The sequence below is a fragment of the Zalophus californianus genome, chromosome 8, assembly GCF_009762305.2.
Source record: "Zalophus californianus isolate mZalCal1 chromosome 8, mZalCal1.pri.v2, whole genome shotgun sequence".
Lineage (NCBI taxonomy): Eukaryota > Metazoa > Chordata > Mammalia > Carnivora > Otariidae > Zalophus > Zalophus californianus.
The window spans coordinates 94900085-94912924 of NC_045602.1; the positions used below are offsets into that span (position 1 = coordinate 94900085).

General features: G+C 41.7%; 1 protein-coding gene and 1 pseudogene across 5 annotated transcripts in view; one reads left to right on the forward strand and one right to left on the reverse strand.

Moving 5' to 3' along the window:
- Positions 1-12840, reverse strand: part of CFAP61 (cilia and flagella associated protein 61) — a 302051-nt gene that overhangs the window by 285065 nt on the left and 4146 nt on the right. For all 5 annotated transcript variants that reach the window (XM_027623975.2, XM_027623973.2, XM_027623974.1 and 2 more), the window contains 2 exons: positions 9657-9807; positions 401-551 (listed from right to left, as the gene is read on the reverse strand). In XM_027623975.2, coding sequence (XP_027479776.1) covers positions 401-551; positions 9657-9799 — 294 coding nt within the window. In that variant the 5' untranslated portion in view covers positions 9800-9807. The remainder of the gene's footprint in view (positions 1-400; positions 552-9656; positions 9808-12840) is intronic.
- On the forward strand, positions 9083-9602 carry LOC113938570 (annotated as a pseudogene).

Consider the following 12840-nt stretch of genomic DNA (forward strand, 5'->3'; position numbering starts at 1 on the left):
GTACACCTGAAACTAATGTAACATTGTGTGTCAACTATACTTCAATAAAAAAAAGACTTTGGGCACTGATGCTGGGGACACAGTGTGAAGACCTGAGAAGCACACATCTGATGCTCCTGCTGATTCCCTGCTCCCTCCTAGTCCTCACCAATAGAGGTGACCAAGGCCTTGCCACCAGCTGACTGATCTGGCTATTACCTTCCTTTCTGCATCCTCTCTGGCCTCTTGCTCTTAGACTCACCGTTCTTCCCTGCTAGCTAACTTTGTTTCTGTCATGATGTCACTTTCTATCATGAGTTTGGAACTGTTCAGTCTCAAAACTGGAAAGACATATGTGCAAACACAGGGTTTCCCTTCAAAATTAAGGCTGTTCTAATAAGAACTGTGTGTAATTGCTTACTGTGCATGGAATTTCACTGTCAAGCTCCCGGAACACAGACACCCAGTTGTCCTGATTGGACACATTCCAGTTGGGATAGTCCACGAAGGTAGCCTGGGCCATGATCGCCTCCTTGTCATTGCAGAGCGTAACAGCAAGGTTTGCCTTTTCCCTGCAGAAATGATTAAAACCACACACATGACTAAGATTACCAAAAGGGAGATGATGAGGTGTACTTTTTCCCCCTCCTTCCGCTACTGAAGCCTAGCAACCACTGTATAAGGTATGAAACCTTTGGAAGAGTTGGGAAAAATGTGACAGCAACTTTGAGAGCACATCTTTCAGGACATCTCGGGCTATCAACTAAATTTTTATTGAAAATTACATTTCGGGGGTGCCTGGGTGGCTCAGTCAGTTAAGCATCTGCCTTCAGCTCAGGTTGTGATCCCGGGGTCCTGGGATCAAGCCCCACATCGGGCTCCCTGCTCAGTGGGAAACCTGCTTCTCCCTCTCCCACTCCCCCTGCTTGTGTTCCTGCTCTCACTCTCTGTCAAATAAATAAATAATCTTTAAAAAAAATGAAAATTACATTTCGTTAGAAAGGTGTTATATTTACATGAAGTGTCCAATACGTTTCTCTTGGAGATTGGCTGGGGAAATTGTTTGACTGTCATTTTCCCTATACTTCCCATGTTGTCAATTCCACTGTGTTGGCCTAAACATGTAAAGTTAGAGTGGCCAACTGTCCCTGTTTACCTGAGACTGAGAAGGTCCCCAGGATATGGGACCACTAGAGCTACAGGTCCTGAGCAAGCTGGGATGAGTTGGTCACCTATGCAAAGCAGTGAAACTGAGAGTTTAGCCCCACCTCTCTCAGCTATCTTAACCAATTTCTCCAAACACTGAGCCCAATTCCCTGGACTGATGAATTCTTATGGGATGTGAGTATCTATCACCTGAACCAGTAGCAGAAGTGGAGACCCTGAGGGGTCTGGCTTAAGCCAAGGCAACCCAGCAAGTTAAAAAAGACAAGGGTGGAGAAGCAGGTCTTCCAACTCTTATTCTGGTGGCTGTCCCAAAGGGACATCCCGATGGTCCTTCCCAACCGCTCCCCTGGCATGACAGCAAGAGCTCTGGAGAACCATTTGTATAGAAATTGAGATGCCGTTTTCACTTTTTCAGCTGAGTGGAATTTACTGGTATCTTAAGTTGGAGGAAAAAAGATTTAAAGGTTCCTTCAAAAAACAAAGGCAGAAGTTACCCACATTCCTTAGTAAGGTGCCTAAGAGGATAGCATGTAACTGAAGGAGGAGAAAAGATAATGGAGAGCATAGAGAGAGAGTTCCATATGCTTTCCAGTTACATTTTCATCATAAAACAAATTGTGACTGCAATCAAAAACAGAAAGTACTCACAAGAAGAGAAAAAATTATTGGAAAAGTCATCCTTCATACCACTTCCCATAGGTAACCAAACAGTGTCAATATTTTGGTGTCCCTCTTACCAGACTTATCTTTTTGAGAATAATTATACAATGAAATGTACTTTGTGTGTTTTTAAAAATGGAGTAACATAACCCATACTGTTTGTAGCCTGTTTTCTTTCCACTTGACAGCATACCATTTTACTAGAGTCATTCACCAAACAACCTCTCACACACATGCACTTCCTGTACTTCATTTTTTTTTCTTCCAATCAGTTCACTTTTGGCTTAGATGATTTCAATAGGAAATTTGCAACAACATCATAAATAGAAAACTGATATCCCTTGCTATAAACAGAAGATTAACCATAAAAATCAAGATATACATTTAGAACAAAACTTGTTCTTGGGTGTATCAAGACAAATCACTGTGGTTACCAGCAGAGGTACAGGCATCTTTGGGAAACACTGTGCTAGGCATGTTGATCTCAGCACCTATAGTCACTGTCCCCCTTCATAGGAGGTCCACTCTTCAGCCATGGGGGACTTCCTCTGGGTGCACCTGCTGCAAGGGCCCCGCCCTAGCACTGGCTATCATGGAAAGAAGACAGCAGACTGCCCTCGGGTCCCAAGAATACACTACCTGCATAGGGAGCTCATTAGCAAAGGGATGCAGCCCCCCAATCTCTCCATTCTGATTCACTAAAGCTCTGCCCCTCTTCCCACTTCAGCTCCCTCCAGCTCCTGATCCTCTGGGCTCCTCTGCCCCAGGCTCCCAGAGCCATAACCTACTGCCTTCACAGTGATAGTCCTCACTCTAATTCAGATGAGAAAATGCCCAGGGCACAGGACCCGGCAATGATGGTGGTGGTGGTGGAGGAAGTGGGCAAGAGCTAGGACAAGGCAGCTGCCTTCCCCTCAGGGAAACAAGGGAAATGTGTTCCTGGAATCCCAATTTGAACTTGAAACACATTTATCCATGGGAACCTAGGGTGGTGGTTGGGTTCCATAGTACAATTAGCACTGTACTATACCACACAGACATTATAGATTAAATAGGCTTTTGTGGGTTGGCTGGGAAGCCAGCCATGAATAACGTCGTTTCAATGGGAAAATGCACTTCAATTTCCAAATGGCTGAGTGCAAGAAAGTAACTTTTGTAGCATTATCCTTTTGTATGTATAATTTCCACTTCTTATTACCTTTTAACATTAGCCCTCTATGGGACAGATAAAAAATCATTGTAGGAGAAAAGAAGGGAGAGGAGGAAAAAGGTAGGGGAAAAGGCTTGTTTTTAAAAGTTGGATTTAGAATTCTTCTTTGGAATAAGCCAAATCAGAAAAATATACATACACACACACGTATATATTTCACACAAAATAAGTTAAAGCTCAAGACTATTATCCAGCAAGCAAAATCAGAGTTCTTTTCATTAAAGTAATGTCTCATTTGTTCACTTGGTTTAGCGAATTTTCCAAGTTCAGCCAAAACTCATTTTATTTAACTACACTTGATGGAAATCTTGGGTGAAACAGTATCCCCATTTTCTGCCTTATTAAGCAGCACGAATGGCACAGATTTGGGTGTTCCCAGAGCCTGTCATGGTTTCCTCTCCCCCTCCCGGGTCCCTGCACCGTGACACGTGCACTTGATGTGGCCGATTACTTTGGCCCTGTCCCCACTCATCTGCTATGCCCAATCTGCTTATTTTCTCCCCTACCATTTAACAGGGTTTTTAGGTGAGGTCAATTGTATTCATTCCTATATCTGTGACTGAGCAAGCAGGTAATATAATGAAATGCAATAAAACCAGGAAAGAAACCACCGTTTTAGAAATGCTTGTAAGATGGGTCTCTGAGCTTTGCGTTTGGCCTGGCAAGGGGATGGGAGTTACCTAACAGGAAAAATGAAAGGCTGCATGGGCTGGGCATACACTGATGAAAATATAAATTTACTTTTACTTCTGAAGATATGCTGGCTTCTGAGGTAAGTCACAACCTTTTTAGTTATTAGGATCCCATTTTAACATTAAAAAAAACTTTCACTCACTCCCACATAGCATAAATTATGTTTTCATATCTGCTAATTCAGAAAATACATAAACACATGAGATGTGTGGATTCAAGGTACCTTGACAGCCACTCCAAGGCCCAGCAGTGTTGTGTGAAGCTCACCTTCAGAAACTGACTGTCAAGAACTTTCAGGTAATTAGTATGTGACTGTGTACAGGATTTGAAAAAACAGATTTGTGGGAAGGTTTTTGAAAAAAATCTGTAAAAAGGCCCCAGTTGTAACCCCATCTCCACCCCCCATGCCATGCTCTGAAGACCTCTAAAAGGATGGGCCCTTGACAACTGATCACATGGATCACTGGGGATGACATGGACAGCCCAACCACATCCCCTCCTGCTCAGGCCAACCGTGACAACATGTCACCCCAGGAGGGGCAAGTCACAAGTGCACATTTGCTACCAAGCTGGGGGTTTATAATTTCTTTGCATGCAGAAATTTATTCACGTGGTAAAGATTCAAGACTCATTAAGGTGTATAGTGGCCCCCTGCCACTTGCTTTTCCATCTCAGAGGCAATCATGCCTCCCTTTGTACCATGTTCTGTGGCTTGTTGATTTCTTTTAACAATATATATGGAAGAGAATTCCATTGTACTCAGAAAGCAATGCCTCATCCTGTTCTACGGCTGTGTGGTTGCTGAGAAAGGAAGGGAAGGAGAATAACAGAAAAGGCTGCCTCTTTCTGACCCTAGTCTCTGCTCCCTTATAGGCAAAACCAGAGGGAAGGGGAAAACTAGCTATGAGCACCTCCTAGGAGCTAGGCACTGCCCTGTATTTAACAACTACTCTCACCATCCCACTCATCCTGTAAATTAGGTATAACTGTCCGTTTCACAGATGAAGATGCTACAGCTTAGGCAGGTTATGCAAAATCACATGGCTAGTAGTGGATTTATTCATTAATGCAACAAACATTTCTTGAATATATACCAAGTGCCAAGCTTTTTTCTAGGCTCTGGGCACACAGTGGGAAACAGGCAAAAATCCCTCCCCTCGTGAAGCTGACGTTCTAGTGAATGGAGACAGGCCAATTTTCAAAAACAAAAACAAAAAACAAAAAACACCAAAAACTAAAATGCACAGAATGTCAGATGGGGACAAGTGTTGTGAAGAACAATAGGGGGAAGAGGATGTGCAGGTGCACTTCCAGGAGAAGGCAGCACTTGAGGTGCAATGGAAACGCCTCTGTAACTGTAGGATGAGGCACACATATGCCTGGAGTGGTCCAGGAAAAATAAAGGAACTCAGTGGAGCTCAAGGGAGGTGAGGTCAGAAGGGAAAAGGGTGGGCTCCACTCCAGATCATGGCAGGCACATGGCAGACAAGGGGAGGGTTTTGAGCAGAGCACAACAGGATCTGGTTGGTGTGAACAGTGTTGTTCTGGATATTATGTTAAGAATAATTTGCTGGGGCTAGGTCGGGGGAGAGGGGGTTTGGGCAAGGGCTCATGCCAAGGTGGAAGCAGAGACCAGAGAGGGGCTGTTGAAATACTCGAGTGTGAATGCTGGTGCCTTGACTTGACATCTCAGCAGGAGAAGTGAGGTGGAAAGAAGCCAGGTTCTGGATGTATTCTGAAGGCAGAGCTGACAGCTTTGCTGGTGTGGGAGGTAAGAGCAAGAGTGAAGGTGACACCAAGGTTTCTGGTCCAAGCAAGTGAAAGTTTGGAGCTGCTGGAGTTACCAAGATGGGGAAAGTATGGACAGAGTAGTTTGGAGGCAGGTGATGATTGTGCTGGGTGTAAAGTACCTACTAGGTATCCAAGGGGTGACATCCATCAGGAAGGTGGATAAATGAATTTGGAATCTAGGAGACTCCGTCAACAATGTTAGCTCTTTTTCACATTTAAATCATAAATTCATCCAGAATTGGCTTTTTTGTTTGTTTGTATGACAGGAGGTTGTCTTTACATTTATTCTCTTCTCCACATAGGCAACAAATTGTGCCAGCACCATTTATTGAATGGTACATCCTTTCCCCACTGGCTTGGTCATCAGGTTTTCATATGTGTGTGGGTCTCTTTCTGGGATCTCTAATTCCTTGGCCATTACCATACTGTCCTGATTACTACACCTATAATGAGTCTTCAGTTGGGCAAATCTCCCCACCTTACTTTTCTTCTTTCAAATTGCTCTGGCCCTTTGCTCTCCCATATAAACTCATACCCATATTGTCAACTTCAACAAATATTCCTATTAGGATTTTGACTGGAGGAGAATTGGCTTCTTTACATTATTAAATATTCCTATCCAAGTATGTGGTATACCTCTTCCTTGATAGAATAGGTCTTCCTTGATGTTTTTCAACAGAAATGAATAATTTACCCCATAATAGGCTTGGATGTGTGGTTTCTGGGAAGGAAGGGGAGTACCTTTGAATCCTACCCTCCTCTTGAATAATACTTTGAGTACTTTTTTTTTATTTTTAAGATTTTTTATTTACTTATTTGACAGAGAGACATAGCGAGAGAAGGAACACAAGCAGGGGGAGTGGGAGAGGGAGAAGCAGGCTTCCCACTGAGGAGGGAGCCTGATGCGGGGCTCGATCCCAGGACCCTGGGATCATGACCTGAGTCGAAGGCAGACGCTTAACGACTGAGCCACCCAGGCACCCCAAGAGTACTTTCATTCTAATCATGCACCTGCCAATTTATCTGCTATTTTTGTTCTGTATTTTACCTAAGTTATTATTTATATCTTATAACTTACTATTTACATTTAGTGTTTATATTAGTCATTATCATCACTGCTTTATGTAAGTTTGATTTTTTTCTTAGACTTACCAACATATTTGTGCATATATTTGTTTACTTTCTTGTATCTTGTCTTTCCAGCTGAGATATTCTTCTTTCCGCAGAGTATATTCTGAGGAATTCCCTTTATTCAGGGTTCATTGATACTCTAACCCAGTTTTTGTTGGCCTGAAAATGCATTCATTTTCCTCTAGGTATTGAAAACCCATTTCCCTGGGTATACAATTTTAGTTTGGTGCTATTTTCTCTCCAATACTGAAGATATTCTACTATCTCTGGCTATCATGGTTGCTAGTGAGAAATCATTATTAGTCTAATCTTCAGTTGTTTGCAGGCAATTTGTCTCTTCTCTCTGATAATTTTTCAGATCTCTCCAGCTCTGGCATTTCGCTCTTTCATTATGATGTGCTTAGCTGTGGGTTTCTCTATACATTTATCCTTATTTGGGTTTCACTGAGTTTTCCGGATCTAAGCATTGGTGCTTTTCAACAATCCTGGAAAGTTGTCAGCCATGATCTCTTCAAATATTGCCTTTTTACTTCCCATTGTCTCCTTTTAGAAATCTGGTTAGACCCAACTGTAACTGTTAACTGTTCCATTCTTACTTTTTTGACTTTGTCTCTTTGTGCTGAATTCTGGATAATTCATTGGTATCAGTCTTCCAGTTTGCTACTTGCTACTTCTATCTTCAACTGTGTCTGTTATGATGTTTAATTCATCTAATGAGCTTTTTAATTTTAACTATATTTTCATTTCTGGATTGTTTATTTGACTTTTTTTCAAATCTCACTATTAATTTTTATGGGTCTATTTAAATGTATCTTTTCACTATAAGACATAGAAAGCACAGTTATTTTCTATTCTCTGACTGACTTAACATCTGAAGTCTTTCAGGGTCTGATTCTGCTCTATCTTTTATTGTTGGTTCTCCCTAATGGTGCATGTTTCCTTATATATTTGTGATTTTTGACTGTGCATGCATATCACTTAGAACTCTATTTAGGTGCATTATTTGAAGTCTGAGTTGAAACTCCATCCTTCAGACCTGATTTGTGTTATTTCAGCCAATTTCCTGGACACACTACTAATCTGCGACCACTTTTAATCAAATTCCCCACTTTATTTGCTTTATTCAGTCTACTGATAAACAAACATAGTTTTTGTCTGAAAATGCACTCATTATTTAGGAAGTTTTGAAGCTTTTTGGGGCCACACAATGAGCTTGGACCTTAAATCAAGACATGCTCACAAATTCTTAAAGGCTTTGTCCCCCTTTATTCCATGCTGAGGTTGAAAAGGCTACTTCCCTTACTGTCCTGGCTTCAGCAGTGGGATTATGTCTCATTCATCCTTACAACGAGCAACCCAGTTTTATACAAAAGGATCTAATACTTGCCTCCTTAGGTGGAGGGAGTATATATCTTTTGTTCTTTGCAAAGCTGTCAAAACAGAAGCAGGAGGTTTCTAGAATGCAGCAAAAATCCTCAAGGAGAAGGTGACACTGGTTCCTGCTGTTTTCCAAAAGTTTCTGATTTCATTTTCATAATGTTCTTTGCACAGTCTTTAACTTTTGTGCTGTGCGTGTGCGTGTGTGGGTGTATGTATCAACATGTTTCCACCCAGAGAACATCATTACGGTGTTTAATCCACCATAATGCCAAAGAATGGAATCATTTCATTGATATACACATTTTTAAAGCATTTTATACATGTTGCCCAGCTGCTCTCCCACAAAATTGTGTCCATTTGCATTACATTCATCAGTGCGATAATCAGAAGCTACAAATTTTAATGTCTTAAGCTGGCCTTAGTTTAAACATTTCAATTATCTTTAATATGAAGCTTTATAAAATCCAAAATACTGAGCTATCTTTTATCTTTTTCAATAAAAATAATAAGGAATATATTATAGAATGTTTACATTCTAGTGCCCCTACCAAAAAAAAAAAAAAAAAAAAACCCGGGGGGGGAAAATCTATGCATATTTTGAAGTTTAGAAGACCATTTTAATAGCAATGGTTAAGAGCAAACCTGGGCTTTGTCACTTACTAACTGCTTGACCTTGGGCAGGCCTCCATTTTCTCATCTATAAAATGGACAAGATAGTGCCTACCTCAGAGTTGTAAATAAGACAATACTGGTAAAGCATAGCACCTGACAGAAAATGAATTCTCGAAACTAGCAGCAGATATTATTAATTTACCCCAAGTGGCTCTACTAGTGGGTGGGGCAGTTGAGATTTGAACTCAAGTTTGTCTGAATCCAAAACACATGAGAAACGCTTTCAATTTGCAGGTTATGAGACTTAGAGATTGGTTGTTCCTGGAGATCTCCTGCTCAGCAGGACAGATTTTCTTGCTGTCCATTTCCTCACCATAAAGCCCCATAAGATAAGGAGTGGGATCCCTTCCTCGTGTGTGATAAAATTGATAAACAGCCTTTCTTCAGGTGGCTGGGAAGATGGCGGACATTCAGACTAAGCGTGCCTGTCAAAAGCAGACAACCATCTTTCAAAATAAGAAGAGGGTCCCACTTGGAGAAACTGGCAAGGAGAAGCTCCCACCATACTACAAAACATTGGTCTAGACTTCAAGAGGTCCAAGGAGGCCACAGAGGGCACCTATATTGCCAAGAAATGCCTCTTTACTGGTCATGTCTCCGAGAGTGGAGTCTCCCTGGTGTGGTGACCAAGATGAAGCTGCACAGAACCACTGTCATCCGCTGGTACTACCTCTATGACATCCAAAGGTACAACTGCTTTGAGAAATGCCACAAAAACAGGTCTGTGCACCTGTACCCCTGCTTCAGGTGAACACGGGATGTCCAGACTGGTGACACTGTCACAGTGGGCAAGTGCTGGCCCTTGAGCAAGACTGTGTGCTTCACTGTGCTCAAAGTCATGAAGGCCACAGGCACCAAGAAGCAATTCCAGAAGTTCTGAGACTAGACATCTGCCTATACCCCTGAAGAAAGTAATTTTCCCAGTTAAAAAAAAAATGATAAACATTTTTGGCTTACTTAGCTATATACTTACAGAAGATAGATGATATTAAGCCTCCCAAACAACTTCTGGGTAAATTTTCTAATGAGGTTTTTAATACAATAAATATCTTGTGATTCTGTTCTTCGGCAATGAACCACTTCTACCTTTCCTCTTGGAGAAGTGAGCACTGACATTTTTTATCCTGTCCCAAAAAGAGAGAAAACAGCCCACCATTAATCTGAGATGACAAGCCAGTCTGGTTACAGTACTTACAAAATCAGACATTAATTCAATTTCCGTATGGTCAGAGTGAACATGGTATTTGAGCGCTGGTGGTACACATTTCCCCCTGGGGGTTGGCTGTGACGACTGTCATCACAAACTAGCCACATGTTTCTTTCTAGGAGAATGACGTTTCTGAGAATTGGCCCATCTAGAATTTTCTGCAACTGTACTCTTTGTTCCCAACAAAGCTGCTTTAATATTCTAACAAAAGGATTGAAAAACACTGAAAGGAGTTATTTACTGATTCAGAATCCTTTTTATTTAATTGGCCACCATGGTATGTGGGCAAGAGTTATAGGGGAAATACTGTCAGCTTCTACCCATGTTCCAAATAGAGTTCCCCAAACTGGAGCCCTGAAAAGCAACAGTCCTGAGAGAGGTTTTGAGACAAAAAAAAAAAGTTCTATGGTCAATTAAGTGTAGGAAATGCTGTTTATGATGGCCTTCCTGAGGGGCCACCATGCCCATTAAAGTCCTTGAGAAGTTCCATAATAAGTACCTACTTTCTTTGTATAACCCAGCCTTTCCCACACCCTTTCTGAGGAGAATTTCTAATGACAATGACAGTGGAGAGTCTAATGTTCCAGAAAAACACTTTGGGGAATGCTGCTGACAGGAACAGCAGGCCACAGACTGATTCCAATTTCTCTCTTAATGTCTTAATATATGTGTGTGTCTTTCTATTTCCCTCCTCCCTCTGTCTGTCCCTCCATTCCTTCCTTTTTCCTCCTTTCCTTTTTCCTAGGGATAATCATTTTATTATGTATTAGCCAGTATATTCAAAACAGGCACATTAATACTCACCACTGTACTGATCCTAGGAACAATATGGACTACTTCCAGCACCCTGGAAGGCTGTCTCATGGCACCCCTTCAAAGGTAACCATGATTCTGACTTCTATCACATAGACGATCTTTGCTAAATTTTGAATATCACATAAGTGGAATTATATGATGTGTATGGTTTTCTTCCAAAACACAATATTATATCATTTGTCTTTCTGTTATCATTGTTGTTTAGATACATCCTTGTATAACTGTCAATGTATCAAAGAACTTGAGCACTGCAGGGATCTGAGACAGCACTGGACCAAGCTCCTCCTTCGTCAGATGAGCAAACTGAGGCCCATGAAGTGAAGTGACTTGCCTCAGGACACCCATATTTAGTCAGAAACCAAATCTTAGGCATGTCCTTCTAGTCCAACCCTTTGTCACTCCCGCTGTTGAAGTAGCCTGCAGGCTGCCTCTGTGGATAAGGGTCCCCTGCCCTCCCAGTCCACTGGTGTTCACTTAACTGAGGTTTGACTGCTTTTAACCATCAAAACTCGGATGTTAAGGGTGCAAGGTGCAGGGGGGGCTTAGAAAGATGGCAGGTGGCAGCCAAGAATCCTCACCCGGTGGCCTTCTCCTTGGTGAATTCACACCACCCTCCACTTCCGCAGGCCTCCATTAGCACTTGCCAAGCAGACCTAGCTCTTGCCGATGCCCTACATTGTCCAAACTCACAGAAACTGAAAGGAGGAGCCCAAAATGCCAATTTTTTATTTACAATGGGAAAGTCAACAGCCAGACAGGCCAGATGTTTCTGCAGCCCAGACAGTTAACAAACAAGTCATGTAGGCTAAATACACGCCTGTCTTCCTCTCCTTTGATAGAACAAGGTGTGCTATGTGGCCACTGCCTCACAGCCTTGGTGTCAGGGTACCTAAGGTGAACTGGGAGCCCATGTATTCTCAACTCCAGCCTCGTGTTGTCTTGTGAAAATGTGATCTCAGACTGGCAGATCTTCACATTCTGCAAAGGAAGAAAACCTTGACATTTATAATAACATCTCCAAAATCAAAAATCTTCTTCCCACTCTGGGGATGTAAATAAGCAAACATTTGTTTAAGCTGGTTTAACCTCCACACCTGCCATGGCAAAGCTATCCAAGCACTCTCTCTTTACAAAATACCTAACTGCATGGCTATGAAAGCCCAGCTATCAGAAAGTGGTTTACATGGGGCCATGGCCAAGAACACGGGCTGTGGAATCAGAGTACCAAGGATGATACCCAGTTTCTAGCTCCTAGTAGCTGTGTAACCTTGAGCAAGTTACTTAAACTCTCTGTGCCTTGGTTTTCTCATCTGTAAATTAGAGATAATATGCATACTGTAAAAGGTTTCATAAATGAGTTGTTACGTACAAAACACTAAAAGCAATGTTTGACATGTGCTCAGTGAATATTAGCCATATCATCATTAATATTATTACTACTGAGCACAGACATTCTCAGGATTCAAAACACTGGACATCAAGAAGTCACTCAAAGCTCCTGAAGTCTGGGGGATCTTCATCTACTGCAGAGATGCCAAGCCAAGGAAGCCAGAGATGGCTAATGCTTAGGTGGCACCTTCACAGTTTCCTGGGCATCTCTACGTTGTTGACAACCACAAGACTAATCAATCCCCTTTGCAATAAACACATTCCTTCTTGGATAAACGAACACACCTTTAGTAAAGTGGCCGTCAAGTTCTGATGACCTGATGACATTCCTTTCTAAGATGGCTTTACACAGCCCAGCTGCAATATGAGCTGATTCCAAGTTTTAATTCTAATGTCAATCTTTCTTAACATTTAATTTTAAAAAGCATTTTTAAGTACAGCAATGCATTCTTCATTATACCTTCTCAATGCATAATACCTTCTCAGTGTGAAAAACAAATCTTTATATATAAGGCTTGAGGCCATGACATTTTTTATTGTGGTAAAATATACATAACATAAAATTTGCCATTTTTACCATTTTAAGTATGGTTCAATGGCATTAAGTACCTTCACATCACTGTGCAATCATCACCGCTCTCCATACCCAGAATTTTTTCATCTGAAATTCTGGTATGAAACCCTTTGGTCCCAACTGAAATCTGCTCTCTTTTGGGCTTGGCATGTATATAATTTCAGACAGTAC